This window comes from Macaca mulatta, chromosome 19 (assembly GCF_049350105.2).
Source record: "Macaca mulatta isolate MMU2019108-1 chromosome 19, T2T-MMU8v2.0, whole genome shotgun sequence".
In the NCBI taxonomy this organism is placed as follows: domain Eukaryota; kingdom Metazoa; phylum Chordata; class Mammalia; order Primates; family Cercopithecidae; genus Macaca; species Macaca mulatta.
This window is the reverse complement of record NC_133424.1, coordinates 63,679,311-63,697,637: the sequence shown is the minus strand read 5'-3', so window position 1 is coordinate 63,697,637 and position 18,327 is coordinate 63,679,311. Positions and strand designations below refer to the sequence as shown.

General features: G+C 51.4%; 1 protein-coding gene across 10 annotated transcripts; it reads left to right on the top strand.

The window, feature by feature from the left end:
- Positions 1-4,971: 4,971 nt before the first annotated feature.
- On the top strand, positions 4,972-13,418 carry SIGLEC10 (sialic acid binding Ig like lectin 10). 10 transcript variants are annotated; one of them, XM_077981100.1, is made up of 11 exons: positions 5,013-5,363; positions 5,443-5,832; positions 5,965-6,249; positions 6,579-6,626; positions 6,767-7,036; positions 7,323-7,370; positions 7,483-7,740; positions 7,812-8,096; positions 8,405-8,498; positions 9,101-9,212; positions 12,047-13,418. In XM_077981100.1, the coding sequence occupies exons 1-11, from the start codon at positions 5,327-5,329 to the stop codon at positions 12,314-12,316; spliced, it is 2,097 nt and encodes a 698-aa protein (XP_077837226.1). In that variant the 5' UTR covers positions 5,013-5,326; the 3' UTR covers positions 12,317-13,418. The 10 variants fall into 10 exon arrangements, with proteins under 10 accessions (XP_077837227.1, XP_077837228.1, XP_077837226.1 ...); XM_001116352.5 differs by having other exon boundaries at positions 12,041-13,418; XM_002801369.4 differs by having other exon boundaries at positions 5,205-5,363; positions 6,139-6,249; positions 12,041-13,418.
- The last annotated feature ends 4,909 nt before the right edge of the window (positions 13,419-18,327 follow it).

Below are 18,327 nucleotides of genomic sequence, written 5' to 3'. Positions count from 1 at the left end.
GGCTCTTCTTTTCCATCCACAGTAGGTGATCATTTCATGGGTAACTCGTGTTTTGGAGAGCAAGTGTCCTGCTGTTCTGTAAATAACAGGAGAGTAAAAGAAAAGTTAACAGTTGGGGGAAATATCTGAAATGCACATATGTAACAGGTTTCAGATCACAGACAGCTTTGGGGTTTGACATAAGGAGTTGAATCTTACTTTGGAAAACTAATACTTCAAGGGAGTGTCATATCACACTCACACACCAGTAAGTAACCATTACATCTGACAATAAAGCGTTGCGCTTGCAAAATTTTTCCTTCACTAGAAATTAGGATGAATCCAACTTTCTCCTCTAGTGATATTTCACTCTTCTTGCCTTGCAACGTGTTATTCTGACTTGAAAAGGAAAGGACGGAGGCCCAACTAAGAGCCCCTGAAATATAAACGACCCCAACCCAAACAAAACAAAGATGCATGACCTGAAAAGCCCCCAGGAGCGCATTTTCTTATGTGGACATCACATGTTTGATGTGCCTGGGTGGAAATCATTTGAGAATAATGCTGTAAAGAGTGTGAACGTTTTGAAGGGCTTTATATTTTGGGGAGGGTGGGTTTGGGATGACAGAAGTGGAGTGACCATGGTGACTTCGTTTTTGCTCTAATGTGATTCCCCTGGAGGAGACCTGGTTCTAAGGTGCGGCGAAAAAGTAGCCTTTTTAGAGAGTACTGTCTGGTAATATGTCCAGAGCCTGGGACTCGTTTCCCTGGGCGCCTCCCTTCTGCAGGACCATGGACAGCGCAGGCTCTGGGGCCTGGGGCTCCGCGGTGCCGCCTTTTCTGGAGGTGGAGCGCCCCCTGGGGGCGGTGTCCTGAACTGCAGTACAGCCCGAGGTGGGAGGAACCCAGGACCAGGACCGGAGTTCAAAGGACACAAAGACGCTGGTCAGGGGAAGTCCAGATCCCCCTTCTTCCGACAAAATCTCCTGGGCTCCCTGGGGGTCTCAGCTGCAGCCACTCTTGGGCTTTCCATCCTCGCCAGCACCCTGGCCCTCGCCCCTCCCTCCTCAGGACGCGGTCCTCCGGCCGCACCTGCGCCCCCAGGGCGGGATCCTGCCCCGACCCCTATCAGACACTCCCGCCTCTGCCTCCCCCACCTGCCACCGTCCCCGCCCTTCCTCCCAGCGCCCACCTGTGTCCTCGTGCAGCTCCGGGGTCTGGAGCCTGGGTGGGGCTTCCTAAGCCCCTCCGTGTGGAATTATGGACGAAGAGCAGGCGCGTAGCCCCTGCTGAATGAAGGAGAGGCAGGTGCGGGGGTTCGGGGGTGGTATTGAGGGAGCTGGTTTTGGAGAGAAGTTGTTCAGGGAAAACCTTGAATTCATTTCAGCGTCTTTGTGTCCTTCTCAGGCCAGAAGACAGACTTGAGGCTGACCAGAAACCAGTCCTGGGGCCCCAGGCAGCCTCTCCAGTCCTGTCTGACCAAGGCAGGGAGGGAGGCTTGGGCAGGAAGGGCTGGGAGCAAATGGGGGCGTCAGGGGCTCTGGCCTTGCTGGAGAAGGGGACGTGGTGAAGAGGCCACAGAAACCAGAGGAACTCCGAAAAGTGAAGAGGGGGGAATGGGAGGGAGCAGCGATGTGGAGAAACCCGCGGGAGGAGGGAGACCCTGCGGCTCTCCTGGGTCCTGGCAGCTGATCCCATGGGTGTGAAATGCTCAAAGGCAGAGGTGGGGCTTGGGCCCAGGCTGGGGGTCCTAGAGATCAGCTCGTTAGGGACCCACCTCCACCAGGACCCAGGCACCCTTCCTCCCCTCACTCCTCCCTGGGAGAGGCCCTTTTCTGAGCTCTGTGGAGAGGAAGGTGTGATGTCCCCCAACACAAGAGCTCCCCTGGGGGAAGGAGGCTGGTGTCCTCAGAGAAGGCCCAGGTTAGGTCACAGGGAAGCAGGGATCAAAGGGAAGGTGGAGCCAGGCGCGGTGGCTCACCCTGTAATCCCAGCATTTTGGGAGGCCGAGGCGAGAGGGTCACCTGAGATCACGAGTTCGAAACCAGTCGGTCAAACATGGTGAAACCCTGTCTCTACTGAAAATACAAAACTTAGCTGGGCATGGTGGCAGGTGCCTGTAATCCCAGCTACTCGGGAGGCTGACGCAGGAGAATCCTTTGAACCTGAGAGGTAGAGGTTGCAGTGAGCTGAGATCATGCCAGTGCACTCCAGCCTGGGCGACAGAGCACAACCCTGTCTCAAAAAAATAATAATAAAAATAGAATAAAATAACATGAAAATTAGCCAGGCGTGGTGGCGGGCGCCTGTAGCTACTCGTCAGCCTGTGCCAAGAGAATCGCTTGAACCGGAGAGGCAGAGGTTGCAGTTAGCCTAGATCATGCCACTGCACTCCAGCCTGGGCAACAGAGCAACATTCTCTCTCAAAAAAAAAAAAAAGGTGGGGAGAGGTGGATATTAGGGTCTGAATTGTGTTCCCCCTCCCCCCACCTATTTTCTGTGTGGAAGTCCCAACCTCCAGTACCTAAGAATGTGGCTGTACATGAGACAGAGTCTTTAAAGAGATACAGTTGTTCTGCTGTGTTAGTGGGGGATTGGTTCCAGGATCCCCACCCCTTGGATACCAAAATCTATGATGCTCAGCTGTCTTATACAGTAGTGTTTGCATAGCACCTCTGCACATCCTCCCATCTCCAGGTTACTTATCGCACCTAATACAGTTAATGCAGTTGTTATGCTGTATTTTTAATTCATGCTGTTTTTTATGGTTATGTTGGCTTTTGTTGGTTTTGTATTTAAATGCAGTGATGGGCAGGTTGTTGAATTCCCGGATGTGGGACCCGTGCATACTGAGGGCCGATTGAAATGAGGTTACTCATTTGGACTAGAGTGGGCCTAGTCCAATATGACTTGAGTTCTTGTAAGTTCTTATAAGAGCAGGAGTTGAGGAAATAGACACCCACAGGGGAACGGCTGTGTGAGGACACAGGGAGAAGTGGCATCTGCAAGCCAAGCAGAGGCCTCGGAAGGAACCACACCTTGGTTTTGGACGTCTAGCCCCAGAACTGTGAGGAAGTCAGTGTTGTTGTTTCAGCCCCTCTGTCTGGGCCACGCTGTTACAACAGCTCAAGCGACTGATACAGTGGATGAGGCTGTGGCGCACACCTGTAATCCCAGCACTTTGGGAGGCCAAGGCGGGAGGATCGCTGGAGCCCAGGAGTTCGAGACCAGCCTGACCAACATGGTGAAACTCTGTCTCGGCCACGTGCAGTGGTTCACGCCTGTAATCCCAGCACTTTGGGAGGCTGAGGCAGGCGGATCACCTGAGGTCAGGAGTTCAAGACCAGCCTGACCAACATGAAGAAACCCCATCTTTTCTAAAAATACAAAATCAGCTAGGCATGGTGGCGCATGTCTGTAGTCCCAGCTACTCAGGAGGCTGAAGCAGGGGAATCACTTGAACCCAGGAGGTGGAGGTTGCAGTGAGCCAAGATCACGCCATTGCACTCCAGCCTGGGCCACAAGAGGGAAACTCTGTCTCAAAAAACCTGTCTCTACAAAAACTACAAAAATCAAAAATTAGCTGAGTATGGTGGTGTGTGCCTATAGTCCCAGCTAGTTGCAAGGCTGAGGTGGGAGGATTGCTTGAGCCCAGAAGATTGAGGCTGCAGTGAGCCACGATCACACCACTGCACTCCAGCCTGGGCAACAGAGCAAGACCTTGTCTCAAAAACAAAACACAAAAATACCATGGATGAAAGAACCAGGACAGGGCAGGAGGTGGGTCATCTCCTCCAGGAGGCCTCTCCTGACCCCTCCGCCAGGAAGAGCTGACCCCTTCCTCCCCAGGTCCCATCCTGAATGTCTGTCCAGCATCTGCGTCATTTAGGGGACTCTGTGCTTTCCTGTTTCTAAGAATCTTCATTTACTAACCTGGGGCCCTGGAGCTGACCCACCATGGAGGATTCACCTCCAAGTCCCCCTGAAGCTCAGTGCTCGATACCCAAGGTGTGTGGATGTTGAAGAATGAGTTCTGTGTCTCTGTGTGACCCAAACAGAGTCATTTCAGGAAGATCTCAGTGAGGGGAAAACATCTTGTAGAGTTTACTCCACTCATTGCAAATTCCACCTTCCTTAGTCTGTTTCCCTCACTCTGCCCCCAACTCCCACCTTTCCTCAAACTCCTCCCATCAGCACTACTTTAGGGCATATGTGTTCTAATCCCAGTGGGTGTCCCAATTGAATGACAGAGGAGGAAGGGAGACTGGGAAGTGGACTAGGGCCCAGTGCGGGCAGGAGGGTGCTTCTGGGGACCAAGGGTCAGTGAGCTCACCAGGAAGCATGAAGGGATGGGGCTGACACCACCCTAGGGTGGCCAGATTTAGAAAAAAAGAAATTCAACACGCTCAGTTAAATTTTAATTTCAGGCCAGGTGCGGTGGCTCACACCTGTAATCCCAGCACTTTGGGAGGCCAAGGCAGGTGGATCATTTGAGGTCAGGAGTTCAAAACTAGCCTGGCCAATGTGGTGAAACCCCATCTCTACTAAAAATACAAAAATTAGCTCGGTGTGGTGGCACACACCTGTAATCCCAGACTCAGGAGGCTGAGGCAGGAGAATCGCTTGAGCCTGGGAGGCGGAGGTTGCAGTGAGCAGAGATCGTGCCACTGCACTGCAGCCTGGGTGACAGAGCGAAATTCTGCCTCAAAATAAATAAACGAATAAATAATTTGAATTTCAAATAAACAAATTTGCTTTTTGGTATAAGTATATCCCATGCAGCATTTGGGATATACTTATACTAAAAAAAAAAAAAAATTATCTTTTCTGTGAAAGCTTTAACCAGGCATCCTGCATTTTATCTGACAAGACCAGCCCCCTCCAGTAACTGTCCCTTCCCCTGTACCCACCACCTACACCACCAGTGGCCCAGACAAGGGTATAGCTCACTGTGGATTTTTCACTTCTCCTTTTTCAATGACCCAGGGCCCAGAGGGAGAGCCCCTACACCACTACCCCACCACCCCACCCCCAGTCAGGCCCCCAGGATAGACACAAGCCTGCTCTCTCCTCCTACACAGGGAGCTCTGGAAGGACCAGCTCAACAAGCCCAAGGCCAGGCTGGGCCCCCAGGAGACCCAGAGGACAACTGGGCAAGGTGGGCTGGAGAGTGCGGAGGAAGGGAAAGGAGTTGTGACCTCAGCATCTGAAGCTCATTTTTCACGCATCAGGCCCCAGGGCTCAGCTTCCGCCCTTGGCTTCCCCTTCTGCCAAGAGCCCTGAGCCACTCACAGCACGACCAGAGAATAGGCCTGACTCAGGCAGGTCCCGTGCCTCCTATGCCGAGATGCTACTGCCGCTGCTGCTGTGCTCGCTGCTGGGCGGTGAGTGGGCCGAGGACCAGAAAGGACCTGGGGCGGAGCTAGGGCTGGGGTTTCAGGTTGAGCCTCTGTCTCCCCACAGGGTCCCAGGCTACAGATGGGAACTTCTGGATACGAGTGGAGGAGTTGGTGACGGTGCAGGAGGGCCTGTGTGTCTCTGTGTCCTGCTCTTTCAACTACCCCTCAAGGGGCTGGACAGAGTCTACCCCAGCTTATGGCTACTGGTTCAAAGCAGGGACTGAGACTGAGACAAGCAAGGATGCTCCAGTGGCGACAAACAACCAGAATCGAGAGGTGGAAATGAGCACCCAGGGCCGATTCCAGCTCACTGGGGATCCCGGCAAGAAGAGCTGCTCCTTGGTGATCAGAGACGCACAGATGTGGGATGAGGCACGGTACTTCTTTCGGGTGGAGAGAGGAACATATGTGAGATATAATTTCATGAACAATGGGTTCCTTCTAAAAGTAACAGGTATGGAATGGGATGGGAACCGCTGCCTCTCACACTGGAGAGGGACCCTGGGGACAGGCTATGGGCTGAGCAGAGAGGGCTCTCAGGGACCCCTGCAGCATTAGAACCCCCCCACCCCCGTCTCTGTCCCAGCCCTGACTCAGAAGCCTGATGTCTACATCCCTGAGACTCTGGAGCCCGGGCAGCCAGTGACGGTCGTCTGTGTGTTTAACTGGGCCTTTGAGGAATGTCCAGCCCCTTCTTTCTCCTGGACGGGGACTGCCCTCTCCTCCCAAGGAACCAAACCAACGACCTACCACTTCTCAGTGCTCAGCTTCACGCCCAGCCCCCAGGACCACGACACCGACCTCACCTGCCACGTGGACTTCTCCAGAAAGGGTGTAAGCGCACAGAGGACCGTCCGACTCCGCGTGGCCTGTGAGTGTGGCCTGGGATGGTGGGGCGTGCAGACAGACCCGGTGGGTGCGGGGAAGGGTGGGGAGACAGGCGAGGGGGAGGAGCCCAGCGGGGCAGTGGAGCGGCTCCCAGCTCAGAAGCGTCCAGGGAGAGGATGCCGTGGGGTCCCAGGACACTGATGTAGCCCTGGGAGAGGGATGGGAATGGCATCTGGTCCACACGAGTGAGCCATGGCACTGGTTGGCCACTTGTCTTCCCAGGATAATCTGACTTTCTTTTCCCTGGGGGAATTTTTCCGGTTGTGGGAACAAACCATCCCTCCCTGTAGCCAGCTCACAATCTTGTTGCAGACGCCCCCAGAGACCTTGTTATCAGCATTTTCCGTGACAACACGTCAGGTACTGAGGGCCGTCGGGCTGGGGCTGGGCCAGTCGTCTTTAGATGAAAAGGCTTCAGGGGATGAGGGGATGTGCTCCTCCCTGTACCCCTTCTCTCTTTCTCCCTCCCTCTCTCTCTTGTTTTTTTCCTCCCACTCCAGCCCTGGAGCTCCAGCCCCAGGGAAATGTCCCATACCTGGAAGCCCAGAAAGGCCAGTTCCTGCGGCTCCTCTGTGCTGCTGACAGCCAGCCCCCCGCCACGCTGAGCTGGGTCCTGCAGGACAGAGTCCTCTCCTTGTCCCACCCCTGGGGCCCCAGAACCCTGGGGCTGGAGCTGCCCGGGGTGAAGGCCGGGGATTCAGGGCACTACACCTGCCGAGCGGAGAACAGGCTTGGCTCCCAGCAGCGAGCCCTGGACCTCTCTGTACAGTGTGAGTGCGCTCAGCAGGGGCCTGGGGTCCATCGGGAGGGCAGAACAGGTGGGGATGCAGGGGCTGGGCTCAGGGTCCCAGAGCTGAGGGGATCTGGAGCCCCAGGCCTCGGGGACTGACCTTACCTGGGTAGACCCTCATGCAGTTTGTGTCTGGGACTCAGTGGGTGATTCTGCACTGCCCTTCTATCCCACCCACTTCCCCCACCTCAGTCTCCAGGACGCTTCCCTTTACCCAGAGGGAAGCCCCTGGCCCGTCTAGAGCCGGTCCCCTCTCTCCATTTCAGATCCTCCAGAGAACCTGAGAGTGATGGTTTCCCAAGCAAACAGGACAGGTAGGAAAGGGGACAGAGGAGCCAGGGCCTCTCGGTGCCGAACTGGGGCCCAGGAATCTGGAGGGTCCCGGAGCCCTGAGCTGCACATGGATTCTGCCCCTTCCTTCCCTAGTCCTGGAAAACCTCGGGAACGGCACGTCCCTCCCGGTCCTGGAGGGCCAAAGCCTGCGCCTGGTCTGTGTCACCCACAGCAGCCCCCCAGCCAGGCTGAGCTGGACCCAGGGGGGACAGACCGTGGGCTCCTCCCAGCCCTCAGACCCCGGGGTCCTGGAGCTGCCTCGGGTTCAAGTGGAGCAAGAAGGAGAGTTCACCTGCCACGCTCAGCACCCGCTGGGCTCCCAGCACGTCTCTCTCAGCCTCTCCGTGCACTGTGAGTGGGGAAAGGGGGGCACCTGGGTCCCAGGAAGGGGCCCCTGCTGAGTCTTGTCCTCCGTCCCACAGACCCCCCACAGCTGCTGGGCCCCTCCTGCTCCTGGGAGGCTGAGGGTCTGCACTGCAGCTGCTCCTCCCAAGCCAGCCCGGCCCCCTCTCTGCGTTGGTGGCTTGGGGAGGAGCTGCTGGAGGGGAACAGCAGCCAGGACTCTTTTGAGGTCACCTCCAGCTCAGTCGGGCCCTGGACCAACAGCTCCCTGAGCCTCCATGGAGGGCTCAGCTCTGGCCTCGGGCTCAGCTGTGAGGCCTGGAACGTCCATGGGGCCCAGAGTGGATCCATCCTGCAGCTTCCAGGTTAGGGGGGCCTCCTGAATGCCGAGGTTCTTGGAGGAGAAGCTAAGTGGGGCAAAGAGTAGGTCCTGTGGTTGAAGCAGGAGCTCGGAGGGACACAGGAGACCCGTGGCATCTGTATGTTGACAGGAAAACACAATGGGAAGTCCTAACACCTGGGCCGGGGTGTGGCAAGGCTTCCTAAAAGTAAACAGAGGGGTTGCAGATACAATGTCCGCAATGGGAACTGGAAGCCTGAATGCTGAGAGACGAGTGGGCTTCGTGAGCCCTGCATGGGTGGGAAATGCCCACCTGACCCTCTCCGTGTGCAGATAAGAAGGGACTCATCTCAACGGCATTCTCCAACGGAGCATTTCTGGGAATCGGCATCACGGCTCTTCTTTTCCTCTGCCTCACCCTGATCATGTAGGTTAAGGGGAGGAGTAGCGGGGTCTGGGGCCTGGACCCGGGAAGAGGGGAGGTGTTGCAGGCCGAAAGAGTGAGGGTCGTGATCATCTCAGTATACCACTGGAGGCTATACAAGTAAACAGCAAACTGTTCTCATAAATGCAGAATGTTGGCAAACCGACAAACTGCGTCTGCTTCCCAGAAGGAATACTGAGGGTCGTCACACCCCAAGCACAGTGTTTCTTGTAATTAGGCACGTCTGAAGCTTGTTAGTAATAATATGAACCTGTGATCAATTAAACAGCTGACCAATCGTTACCTCCCTGCTCCCTGCCCTTTCTACCCAATAAATCCGAAGGGCTGTAGAGGCTCAGATGGCTGCCCTTGCTCACTAGAAGCGGGGAGCCCTCTTCTTCTTCCCCTGACCCTTTCCTTTAAAATCGTTTCTTTCGTCTTGAGTTTACATTTCTACATTTGTCCTCCTTCTTTCAGTCTCATAATGACGGTCTCAAGTAGTAGTAGTAGTAGTAACTGTCGTAGTGACGGTCTCAAGTAGTAAACGTGGCAGTCTGTCACAGGGAGGTGCAACGGTGTACAAACAGATGTGTTCGTTTCCTCAGCATGAAGATTCTACCAAAGAGACAGACTCAGGCAGAGACCCCAAGGCCCAGGTTCTCCCGGCACAGCACGATCCTGGATTACATCAATGTGGTCCCGAAGGCCGGCCCCCTGGTGAGTGTCTGGGCCATGCTTCCACTCTTTCTCTTCTCTAAAGCTGACACCCCACTTTCAGACTTCTGCACCCCTTATCTTACAGACATCAAGGTGTGAAAAGTGCCAGCGATAGTACTGAATTCAAATCCTGGCTGGCACTTACTAGCTATGAGACCTCAGCCATGTCACTCAGTCCCTCTGAGCCTTCATTTCTTACTCTGTCTCCTTTGAGAGTTGGTTTGAGGATTAGAATACATGCACTTTCTCAATAGGTAGCCATTATTCCATTATTACTGCCACCCTTGATGTTACTAATCACACTTAACTGCTTAACAATTATACGTATCATCAGGAGGCTGTACCTCATAGGGATTCAGCACAGGGGGTCTGAAATCAGCCTGCATGGGTTCAAATCCTGCTGTCATCACTGTGTGATGAAACAAGTATCTTCACTTCTCTGTGCCTCAATTTCTTTAGCTGTAACATGGAGATAATACTAGCGGCCACCTCTTAGGATGATGCTGGGTGTTAAATATATTGTACTTGTATAATAAAATATTCAAAATATCACCTGGCCCCTGGGTAATACTCTGTAAATTCTGGAAATTATTAAGAGATAACATCTTATGCTGATGACTGCAAAATTTTTATCTCCCGGCTCCTTCCGTGAACTGCAGACTGTCTATGCAACATGTCCATGTGGGTGTCTGATCAGCACTTCAAACTTAGCCTGTCCAAAACCAATGTGAGATAATTCCCCATTCTGAGCAACATAGTGAGACCTCTCCTCTACAAAACAAATTAAAAATTAGCCGGGTGTGGTAGTGCATGCCTATTGTCCCAGCTACTTGGGAGGCTGAGGTGGGAGGATCTCTTGAACCTGGAAGTTGGAGGCTACAGTGAGTCGTGATTATGCCGTGCACTCTAGTCTGGTTGACAGAGTGAGACCCTGTCTCAAGAAGAAAAAGGACAGGCATGCTGGCTCACACCTGTAATCCCAGCACTTTGGGAGGCTGAGGTGGGTGGATTGCTTGAGCCCAGGAATTTGAGATCCTGGGCAACATGGTGAAACCCCATCTCTACTAAAAATACAAAAAATTAGCTGGGCGTGGTGGTGGGCACCTGTAATCTCAGCTACTCAGGAGGCTGAGGCAGGAGAATCGCTTGAACCCGGGAGGCGGAGGTTGCAATGAGATCACGCCACTGCACTCCAGCCTGGGCAACAAGAGTGAAACTTCATCTAAAAAAAAAAAAAAAAAAAAACTAATTCCACCATTTATGCTCCATCTCTATCCCCATCTTAGCAAATAACACCACATTTTCCCAGCCAAGTCCAAAGCTTTAGAATCATGTTTCACTCCTCTCTTTTTATCACCCCACAACCAATCCATTAGCAAATTCCTTTCAAAATACAACCAAGCCAGTTCTCCCTACTCTTCCCTCACTCCCACAGGCCATGCACCAACACCTCTCTCCCGGGCACCACAGGCCCCTTCTGCATGCCTTCTCTGCTTCCGTTCTCACCCCCTCCAGTCTGTCTCTCTGCTTCCGTTCTCACCCCCTCCAGTCTGTCTCTCTGCTTCCGTTCTCACCCCCTCCAGTCTGTCTCTCTGCTTCCATTCTCACCCCCTCCAGTCTGTCTCTCTGCTTCCATTCTCACCCCCTCCAGTCTCTCTGCTTCCGTTCTCACCCCCTCCAGTCTGTCTCTCTGCTTCCGTTCTCACCCCCTCCAGTCTGTCTCTCTGCTTCCGTTCTCACCCCCTCCAGTCTGTCTCTCTGCTTCCATTCTCACCCCCTCCAGTCTCTCTGCTTCCGTTCTCACCCCCTCCAGTCTGTCTCTCTGCTTCCATTCTCACCCCCTCCAGTCTGTCTCTCTGCTTCCATTCTCACCCCCTCCAGTCTGTCTCTCTGCTTCCGTTCTCACCCCCTCCAGTCTGTCTCTCTGCTTCCGTTCTCACCCCCTCCAGTCTGTCTCTCTGCTTCCGTTCTCACCCTCTCCAGTCTGTCTCTCCATGCATGCACGCTATCCTTTATTTTATTTTTTTATTTTTATTTTATTTTTTGAGATGGGACTTCACTGTTGTTGTCCAGGCTGGAGTGCAGTGACAAGATCTTGGCTCACTGCAACCTCCGCCTCCTGGTTCAAGCGATTCACCTGCCTCAGCCTCCCGAGTAGCTGGGATTACAGGCAAGCACCACCACGCCCCCCTAATTTTTGTATTTTTAGTAGAGATGGGGTTTCACCATGTTGGTCAGGCTGATCTCCAACTCCTGACTTCAGATGATCCACCCACCTCAGCCTCCCAAAGTGCTGGGATTATAGGTGTGAGACACCTCGACCAGCTATCAGTTTTTTTTTTTTTTTTTTTGAAACAGAGTTCCTCTCTGTTGTCCAGGCTGGAGTGCAGTGGCACAATCTCAGCTCACTACAACCTCCACCTGTGAGGTTCAAGTGATTTTTTCCTGCCTCAGCCTCCTGAGTAGCTGGGGCCACAGGCATGTGTCACCACGCCTGGCTAATTTTTGTATTTGTGGTAGAGACAGGGTTTTGCTATGTTGGCCAGGCTGGTCTTGAACTTCCCTGGATGCCCTATTAAACAGTCATCTCACCCTTCCTCTCGCTGACTTCTAGAAGGTGCTCAAATTTCTTGATGGCATTTGTCACTTACCAGTCATTGTACTTTTGCTAATTATCGTCTGTTCCTCCTTCCAAGATGGAATGCAAGCTCAGCAAGGCAAGGGCAGGGACTTAGTTTCACTCTGTGCTGTAAATCAGTGCCCGACGCATGGTAAGTGCTCAAATATTTGCTGAATGAATGAATGAAGGATGGTCGTTCTTCCCTCAGGCTCAGAATCGGAATCAGAAAGCCACACCAAGCAGTCCTTCTCGGACCCCTCTTCCACCAGGTGCTCCCTCCCCAGAATCAAAGAAGAAACAGAAAAAGCAGCATCAGTTGCCCAGTTTCCCAGAACCCAAATCATCCACTCAAGCCCCAGAATCCCAGGAGAGCCAAGAGGAGCTCCATTATGCCACACTCAACTTCCCAGGCGTCAGACCCAGGCCCGAGGCCTGGATGCCCAAGGGCACCCAGGCGGATTACGCAGAAGTCAAGTTCCAATGAAGGTCTCTTAGGTTTTAGGACTGGGACCTCAGCTAGGAAGAAAGGTAGAGTAAGAAAGAGGTTGAAGATAACAGAGTGCAAAGTTTCTCTCTCTCTCTCTCTCTCTCTCTCTCTCTCTCTCTCTCTCTCTCTGTCTGTCTCTCAAAAAACATCTGGCCAGGCATGGTGGCTCACACCTGTAATCCCAGCACTTTGGGAGTCCAAGACAGGCTGCTCGCCTGAGGTCGGGAGTTTGAGACCAGCCTGGCCAACTTGGTGAAACCCCGTCTCTACTAAAAATAACAAAAATTAGCTGGGCATGGTGGCAGGCGCCTGTAGTCCTACTTACTTGGGAAGTTGAGGCAGGAGAATCGCTTGAACCTTGGAGGCAGAGGTTGCTGTGAGCCAAGATCACGCCATTGCACTCCAGCCTGGGCAACAGAGCGAGACTCCATCTCAACAACAACAACAAAGAAATCCTCCAAATGGGCTGGGTGCAGTGGCTCATGCCTGTAATCCCAGTACTTTGGGAGGCTGAGGTAGGTGGATTGCTTGAGCCCAGGAGTTCGAGACCAGCCTGGGCAACATGGTGAACCCCGTCTCTACAAAAACGAAACACAGCTGGGCTTGGTGATGTGTGCCTGTAGTTCCAGCTGTCAGAGGCATTTGACCCAGAGTAACTCCATCTGGAATAGGAGCTGAATAAAATGAGGCTGAGACTCACTGGGCTGCATTCCCAGACAGTGAAGGCATTCTAAGTCACAGGATGAGACAGGAGGTCGGTACAAGATACAGGTCATGAAGACCTTGCTGATAAACAGATTGCAGTAAAGAAGCCAACTAAGTCCCACCAAAACCAAGTTGGCCACGAGAGTGACCTCTGGTTGTCCTCACTGCTACACTTCTGACAGTGCCATGCCAGTTCACAAATGCCATGGCAACATCAGGAAGTTACCCCGATACGTCCTAAAACAGGGAGGAATGAATAATCCACCCCTTGCTTAGCAACTAATCAAGAAATAACCATAAAAGTGGGCAACCAGCAGCTCTAGGAGCTACTCTTGTCTGTGGAGTAGCCATTCTTTTGTTCCTTTACTTTCTTAATAAACTTGCTTTCACTTTACCGCCTTGCCCTGAATTATTTCTTGTGTGAGATCCAAGAACCTTCTCTTGGGGGTCTGGATCAGGACCCCTTTCTTGTAACACAGCTACTCGGGAGGCAGATGCAGGAGGGTCACTTGAACCCAGGAAGCCGAGGCTGCAGTGAGCCAAGATCACGCCACTGCACTCCATCCTGAGCAACAGAGTGAGACCCTGTCTCAAAAAAAAAAAAATCCTTCATGGATAGGCCATCTCATCCCAGACCTAGGCATTCGGAACAGCCTGACAAATCTGTCCTGAGTAGCCTTCTCTGAATATGGTGTTCTGAGAAGGTAGGCAAAGATTTGCCTCTGACACACCCCAGCTCCAGTCCAGAGGACTGCTCAGTCTCACGGGTTCTCAGAGGTGGGAGGGCTTTTAAAGACGACTAGATACAGCCGGGCGCAGTGGCTCACGCCTGTAATCCCAGCACTTTGGGAGGCTGAGGTGGATGGATCACTTGAGGCCAGGAGTTTGAGACCAGCCTGGCCAACATGGTGAAACCCCGTCTCCGCTAAAAACACAAAAATTAGCCGGGCGTGGTGGTGCGCAACTGTAGTCCCAGCTACTCCAGAGCCTGAGGCAGGAGACTCGCTTGAACCCAGGAGGCAGAGGTTGCAGTGAGCCGAGATTGTACCACTGCACTCCAGCCTGGGCAACAGAGCGAGACTCTGTTTTGTTTTGTTTTTTTTTAAAAAAACATGACTAGATAGGCTCCTAAGTCACCTCCAGCTGCCTATTTTCATACCACCTGCAAGCTAGAAATGTTTTTACATTTTAAATGGTTCGGGGGAAAGTCCGAAGAAGACTCTTCCATGCCCCTGGGAAGATAAAAATTCAGATTTCAGTGTGGCACCCAGCCGTGCTCATTCCTTTACACATTGCACTTATTTTCATGCACAGTTGAGTCGCTGGCCTGCAAAGCCTAAAGTATTTACCATCTGATCCTTTACAGAAGTCGGCTAGATCTTAATCTACATAAACTCATTTGTTTTCACAGAAGAGGAAGCGGGCGCAGAGGTTCATAAAGAGCTCAAGAGTAGCTGTGGCAAAAATGACTAGGTCTGTGACAAGAGGAAGGTTTTCAGGGTGAGGATTGGAAGGGCAGGAGACTGCATGTGGATGGGGTGCTAATGCGCTCTCAGATCCACCAATCTAAATAAGCGCAAACACATGCGGGGATGGAGGCGTGAACGCTTTGGAAATGGAATGAAGAACAACAAACTTACAACATGCTAAAAATCACGCGGTGGCTCACACCAGTAATCCCACTACTTTGGGAGGCCGAGGCGGGCGGATCACCTGAGGTCAGGAGTTCAAGACCAGCCTGGCCAACATGGTGAAACCCCGTCTCACCTAAAAAATACAAAAATTAGCCAGATGTGGTGACGGACACCTGTAATCCCAGCTCCTCGGGAGGCTGAAGCAGGAGAATTGCTTGAACCTGGGAGGTGGAGGTTGCAGTAGCCGAGATCGCCCCATGCACTCCAGCCTGGGTGATAGAGTGAGACTGCATCTCAAAAAATAATAATAAAAAAAAAATTTTTAAAAAAGAAGAAGAAATAGAGCAAAGGTGAGCACTTTGCTGGCCATCTCCTCTGCCGACCTCTGCTCCTCCATAGCCACCCAAGAGGTCTGTCTTCAGTAGTTATTGCATAGTTGGTGACATGGCAAGGTGGCCCTCTCTGGTGTGGTTTCCTGGCTGTGCTAAACCCTCCGATGTGGAAAAAAATAAAAAATAAACAACTGAGGTGGATATGGTGGCTCATGCCTGTAATCCAGCACACTGCGAGGCCAAGGCAGGAAGATCACTTGAGCTCCGGAGTTCGAGACCAGTCTGGGCAACAGAGCGAGAGCCTGTCTCTACTAAAAATACAAAAATTAGCCGGGTGTGGTGGTGGGTGCCTGTAATCCTCAGCTATTCAGGATTCTGAGGCATGAGAATCGCGTGAATCCGGGAGGCGGAGGCTGCGGTGAGCTGAGATCACGTCACTGCACTCTAGCCTGGGTGACAGAGCAAGACTATGTCTCAAAAACAAAACAAACAAACAAACGAAAAACCTGAATTCGCTGCAAGGACCAAAGTTGGCCACCAGACATCAGTATACCCAGGATAATAGGACTACAGACTCATGGAGTAGGATGGGATCACCCAATGCAGCCACCTCATTTTACAGAAGGACTTCAAAGAGGAACAAGGTCTTGCATGTCACACAGCTGAACTGCAGAGCTGAGATTCAAACTCAGGCCCAGGATGGATGAGCACTGCTGGTTACACAGTCTCCTTTAACTAAGCTTAGAGTGGGACGGATGCTGCTGAGGAAGGAGACCACTACTATTCCTGCTGCCCTCTTCCCCCTACCTTGCCTAGTTCACAAGACAGGAGGAGACAGAAAGCAAAAAGCCAGAAAGAAACAAAAGTAAGATAAATAGCCAGACAACCTTGGCACCACCACCTGGCCCTAGGAGTTAAAAAAGGTAATAATAATAACATCAACCCCTGACCTAAACTACTTGTGTTATCTGTAAATTCCAGACACTGTAAGAAAAAAGCATTGTAAAACTTTTTGTTCTGTTAGCTGATGCATGTAGCCCCCAGTCACGTTTCCCACGCTTGCTCAATTTATCACAACCCTTTCACGTGGACCCCTTAAAGTTGTAAGCCTTTAAAAAGGCCAAGAATTTCTTTTTCAGGGAGCTTGGCTCTTAAGATGTGAGTCTGCCGATGCTCCCGGCCAAATACAAAACTTCTTCCTTCTTTAATCCAGTGTCTGAGGAGTTTTGTCTGCGGCTCGTCCTGCTACACTGCAAGGGCTTGAGAAAAAGGGAACTCCCTACAAGCTGCCCAAAGATTAAGCCTCTGCTTCCTTCCTTCTGCCACCAAATTCTGCCATGAGAGCAACTCTTGAAGATCTGCCTGACCTGGGAAATTACAAGATTGCATTGCTAAGGCACCAGGTTTGACCAGGAGTCAGTAACTTTGAAATGTGTGTGTTAAGGCCCTGACTTCTGCAATAGTGACTTGGGACTAGGAGGGAGGGCGCTGTTATCCAGTACTCTTGGGGAAAGGCAATGTTGTGCAAAGAAAAACAACAACAAAAAGAAAGAGAGAAAGAGAAGAAAGGAAGAGAGGAAAGAAAGAAAGAGAGAAAGAAAGAGAAAGAAAGAAAGAAAGAAAGAAAGAAAGAAAGAAAGAAAGAAAGAAAGAAAGAAAGAGAAAGAAAGAAAGAAAGAAAGAAAAAGAAAGAAAGAAAGAAAGAAAGAAAAAGAAAGAAAGAAAGAAAGAAAGAAAGAAAGAAAGAAAGAAAGAAAAGAAAGAAAGAAAGAAAGAAAGAAAGAAAGAAAGAAAGAAAGAAAGAAAGAAAGAAAGAAAGAAAGAAAGAAAGAAAGGAAAGAAAGAAAGAAAGAAAGAGAAAGAAAGAAAGAGAAAGAAAGAAAGAAAGAAAGAAAGAAAGAAAGAAAGAAAGAAAGAAAGAAAGAAAGAAAGAAAGAAAGAAAGGAAGGAAAGAAAGAGAAACCCACCAGGCTTGGAGTCAGAAAACCCAAGGGGAACTTTCCGTATTGCCAAATATTCTTTTTAACCAGTTAATTGGGACATTAACTCCAGGAAGTATGAATATAAAATTGTTCTATTTTTTCTGATCACTGATTCAATCATGCTCTTTTTTTGTTTGTTTGTTTTTTGAGACAAGAGTCTTGCTCTGTCGCCCAGGCTGGAGTGCAGTGGTGCGATCTTGGCTCACTGCAAACTCTGCCTCCTGGGTTCAAGCGATTCCCATGCCTCAGCCTTCCAAGTAGCTGGGACTACAGGTATGCGCACTACCACACCCAGCTAATTTTTGTATTTTTCCTATTAAAGATGGGGTTTCGCTATGTTCACGAGGCTGGTCTCCAGCTCCTAACTGCAACTGATTTGCTCACCTCAGCCTCCCAAAATGCTGGGATTACAGGTGTGAGTCACCGTGCCCAGCCTTCTCTGTTTCTTGATATGAGAGTTGGGTCCCCTGCTTCTCCCATACCTTCTCCAATTCCACCATTGGCAGACACCCATGCAGCCTGTTACTGCTTTCTTGGGTGACATATCACCTAGATTGCGGAAGCCCAGCTACCCTCCCTCATGTCCATCCACCCTCTGCTATAGACAAAATGTATGTGTCCTTCCAAAATCTAGGTTGAAGTCCTAACCCCCAATGTAATGATATTTGAAGTCAAGACTTTTGGAAGGTGATTAGGTCATGAGGGTGGAGCCCCCATGAATGGGATTAGTGCCCCTAATAAAACACCCCAGAGAACTGTCCCTCCTACCACGTGAGGACACAACCAGAAGGCACTATCTGTAAACCAGGAAGTGAGTCCCCATCAGACACTGAGTCTGCTGACACCTTGATCTTGGACTTCCCAGCCTCTAGAACTATGAGAAAAAAATTTTCATTGTTTACAACCCACCCAGCCTATAGTATTTTTGTTATAGTAGCTAGAAAGGACTCAGAAACTCACACATCCTAACCATGCTGGGCTGGGGAGTACAGGCTATACTGCCCTAAGCCCCTCATTGCCTCCAGCTTTTCCTCTCTAATGCTCCTCTTCCCTGCACAGGGAGATGCAGGGCACAGCAAGAAGTTGGCTGCCCACACAGACACCCAATGGGGAGATAGCATGTTGATTCCTCCCATTCTATCAGGAAACCCAAGTCTTTCCTCGACACTTTATTGGAGCATCCCCTCCTACCCAGAGCCCTGGTAGACGTGAAGAGTTCAGGGAAAGAGAGGATGATGAAGCATCTCACCAAAGACTTCTCACCTGTCCAACAGCCAGCTGGCAGCTTTGTTTTCTTGGGGAAACTAGGCAGAGAGAAGCTTTCTGACTGCATTATTGGCTGCCCTCTTTAAACC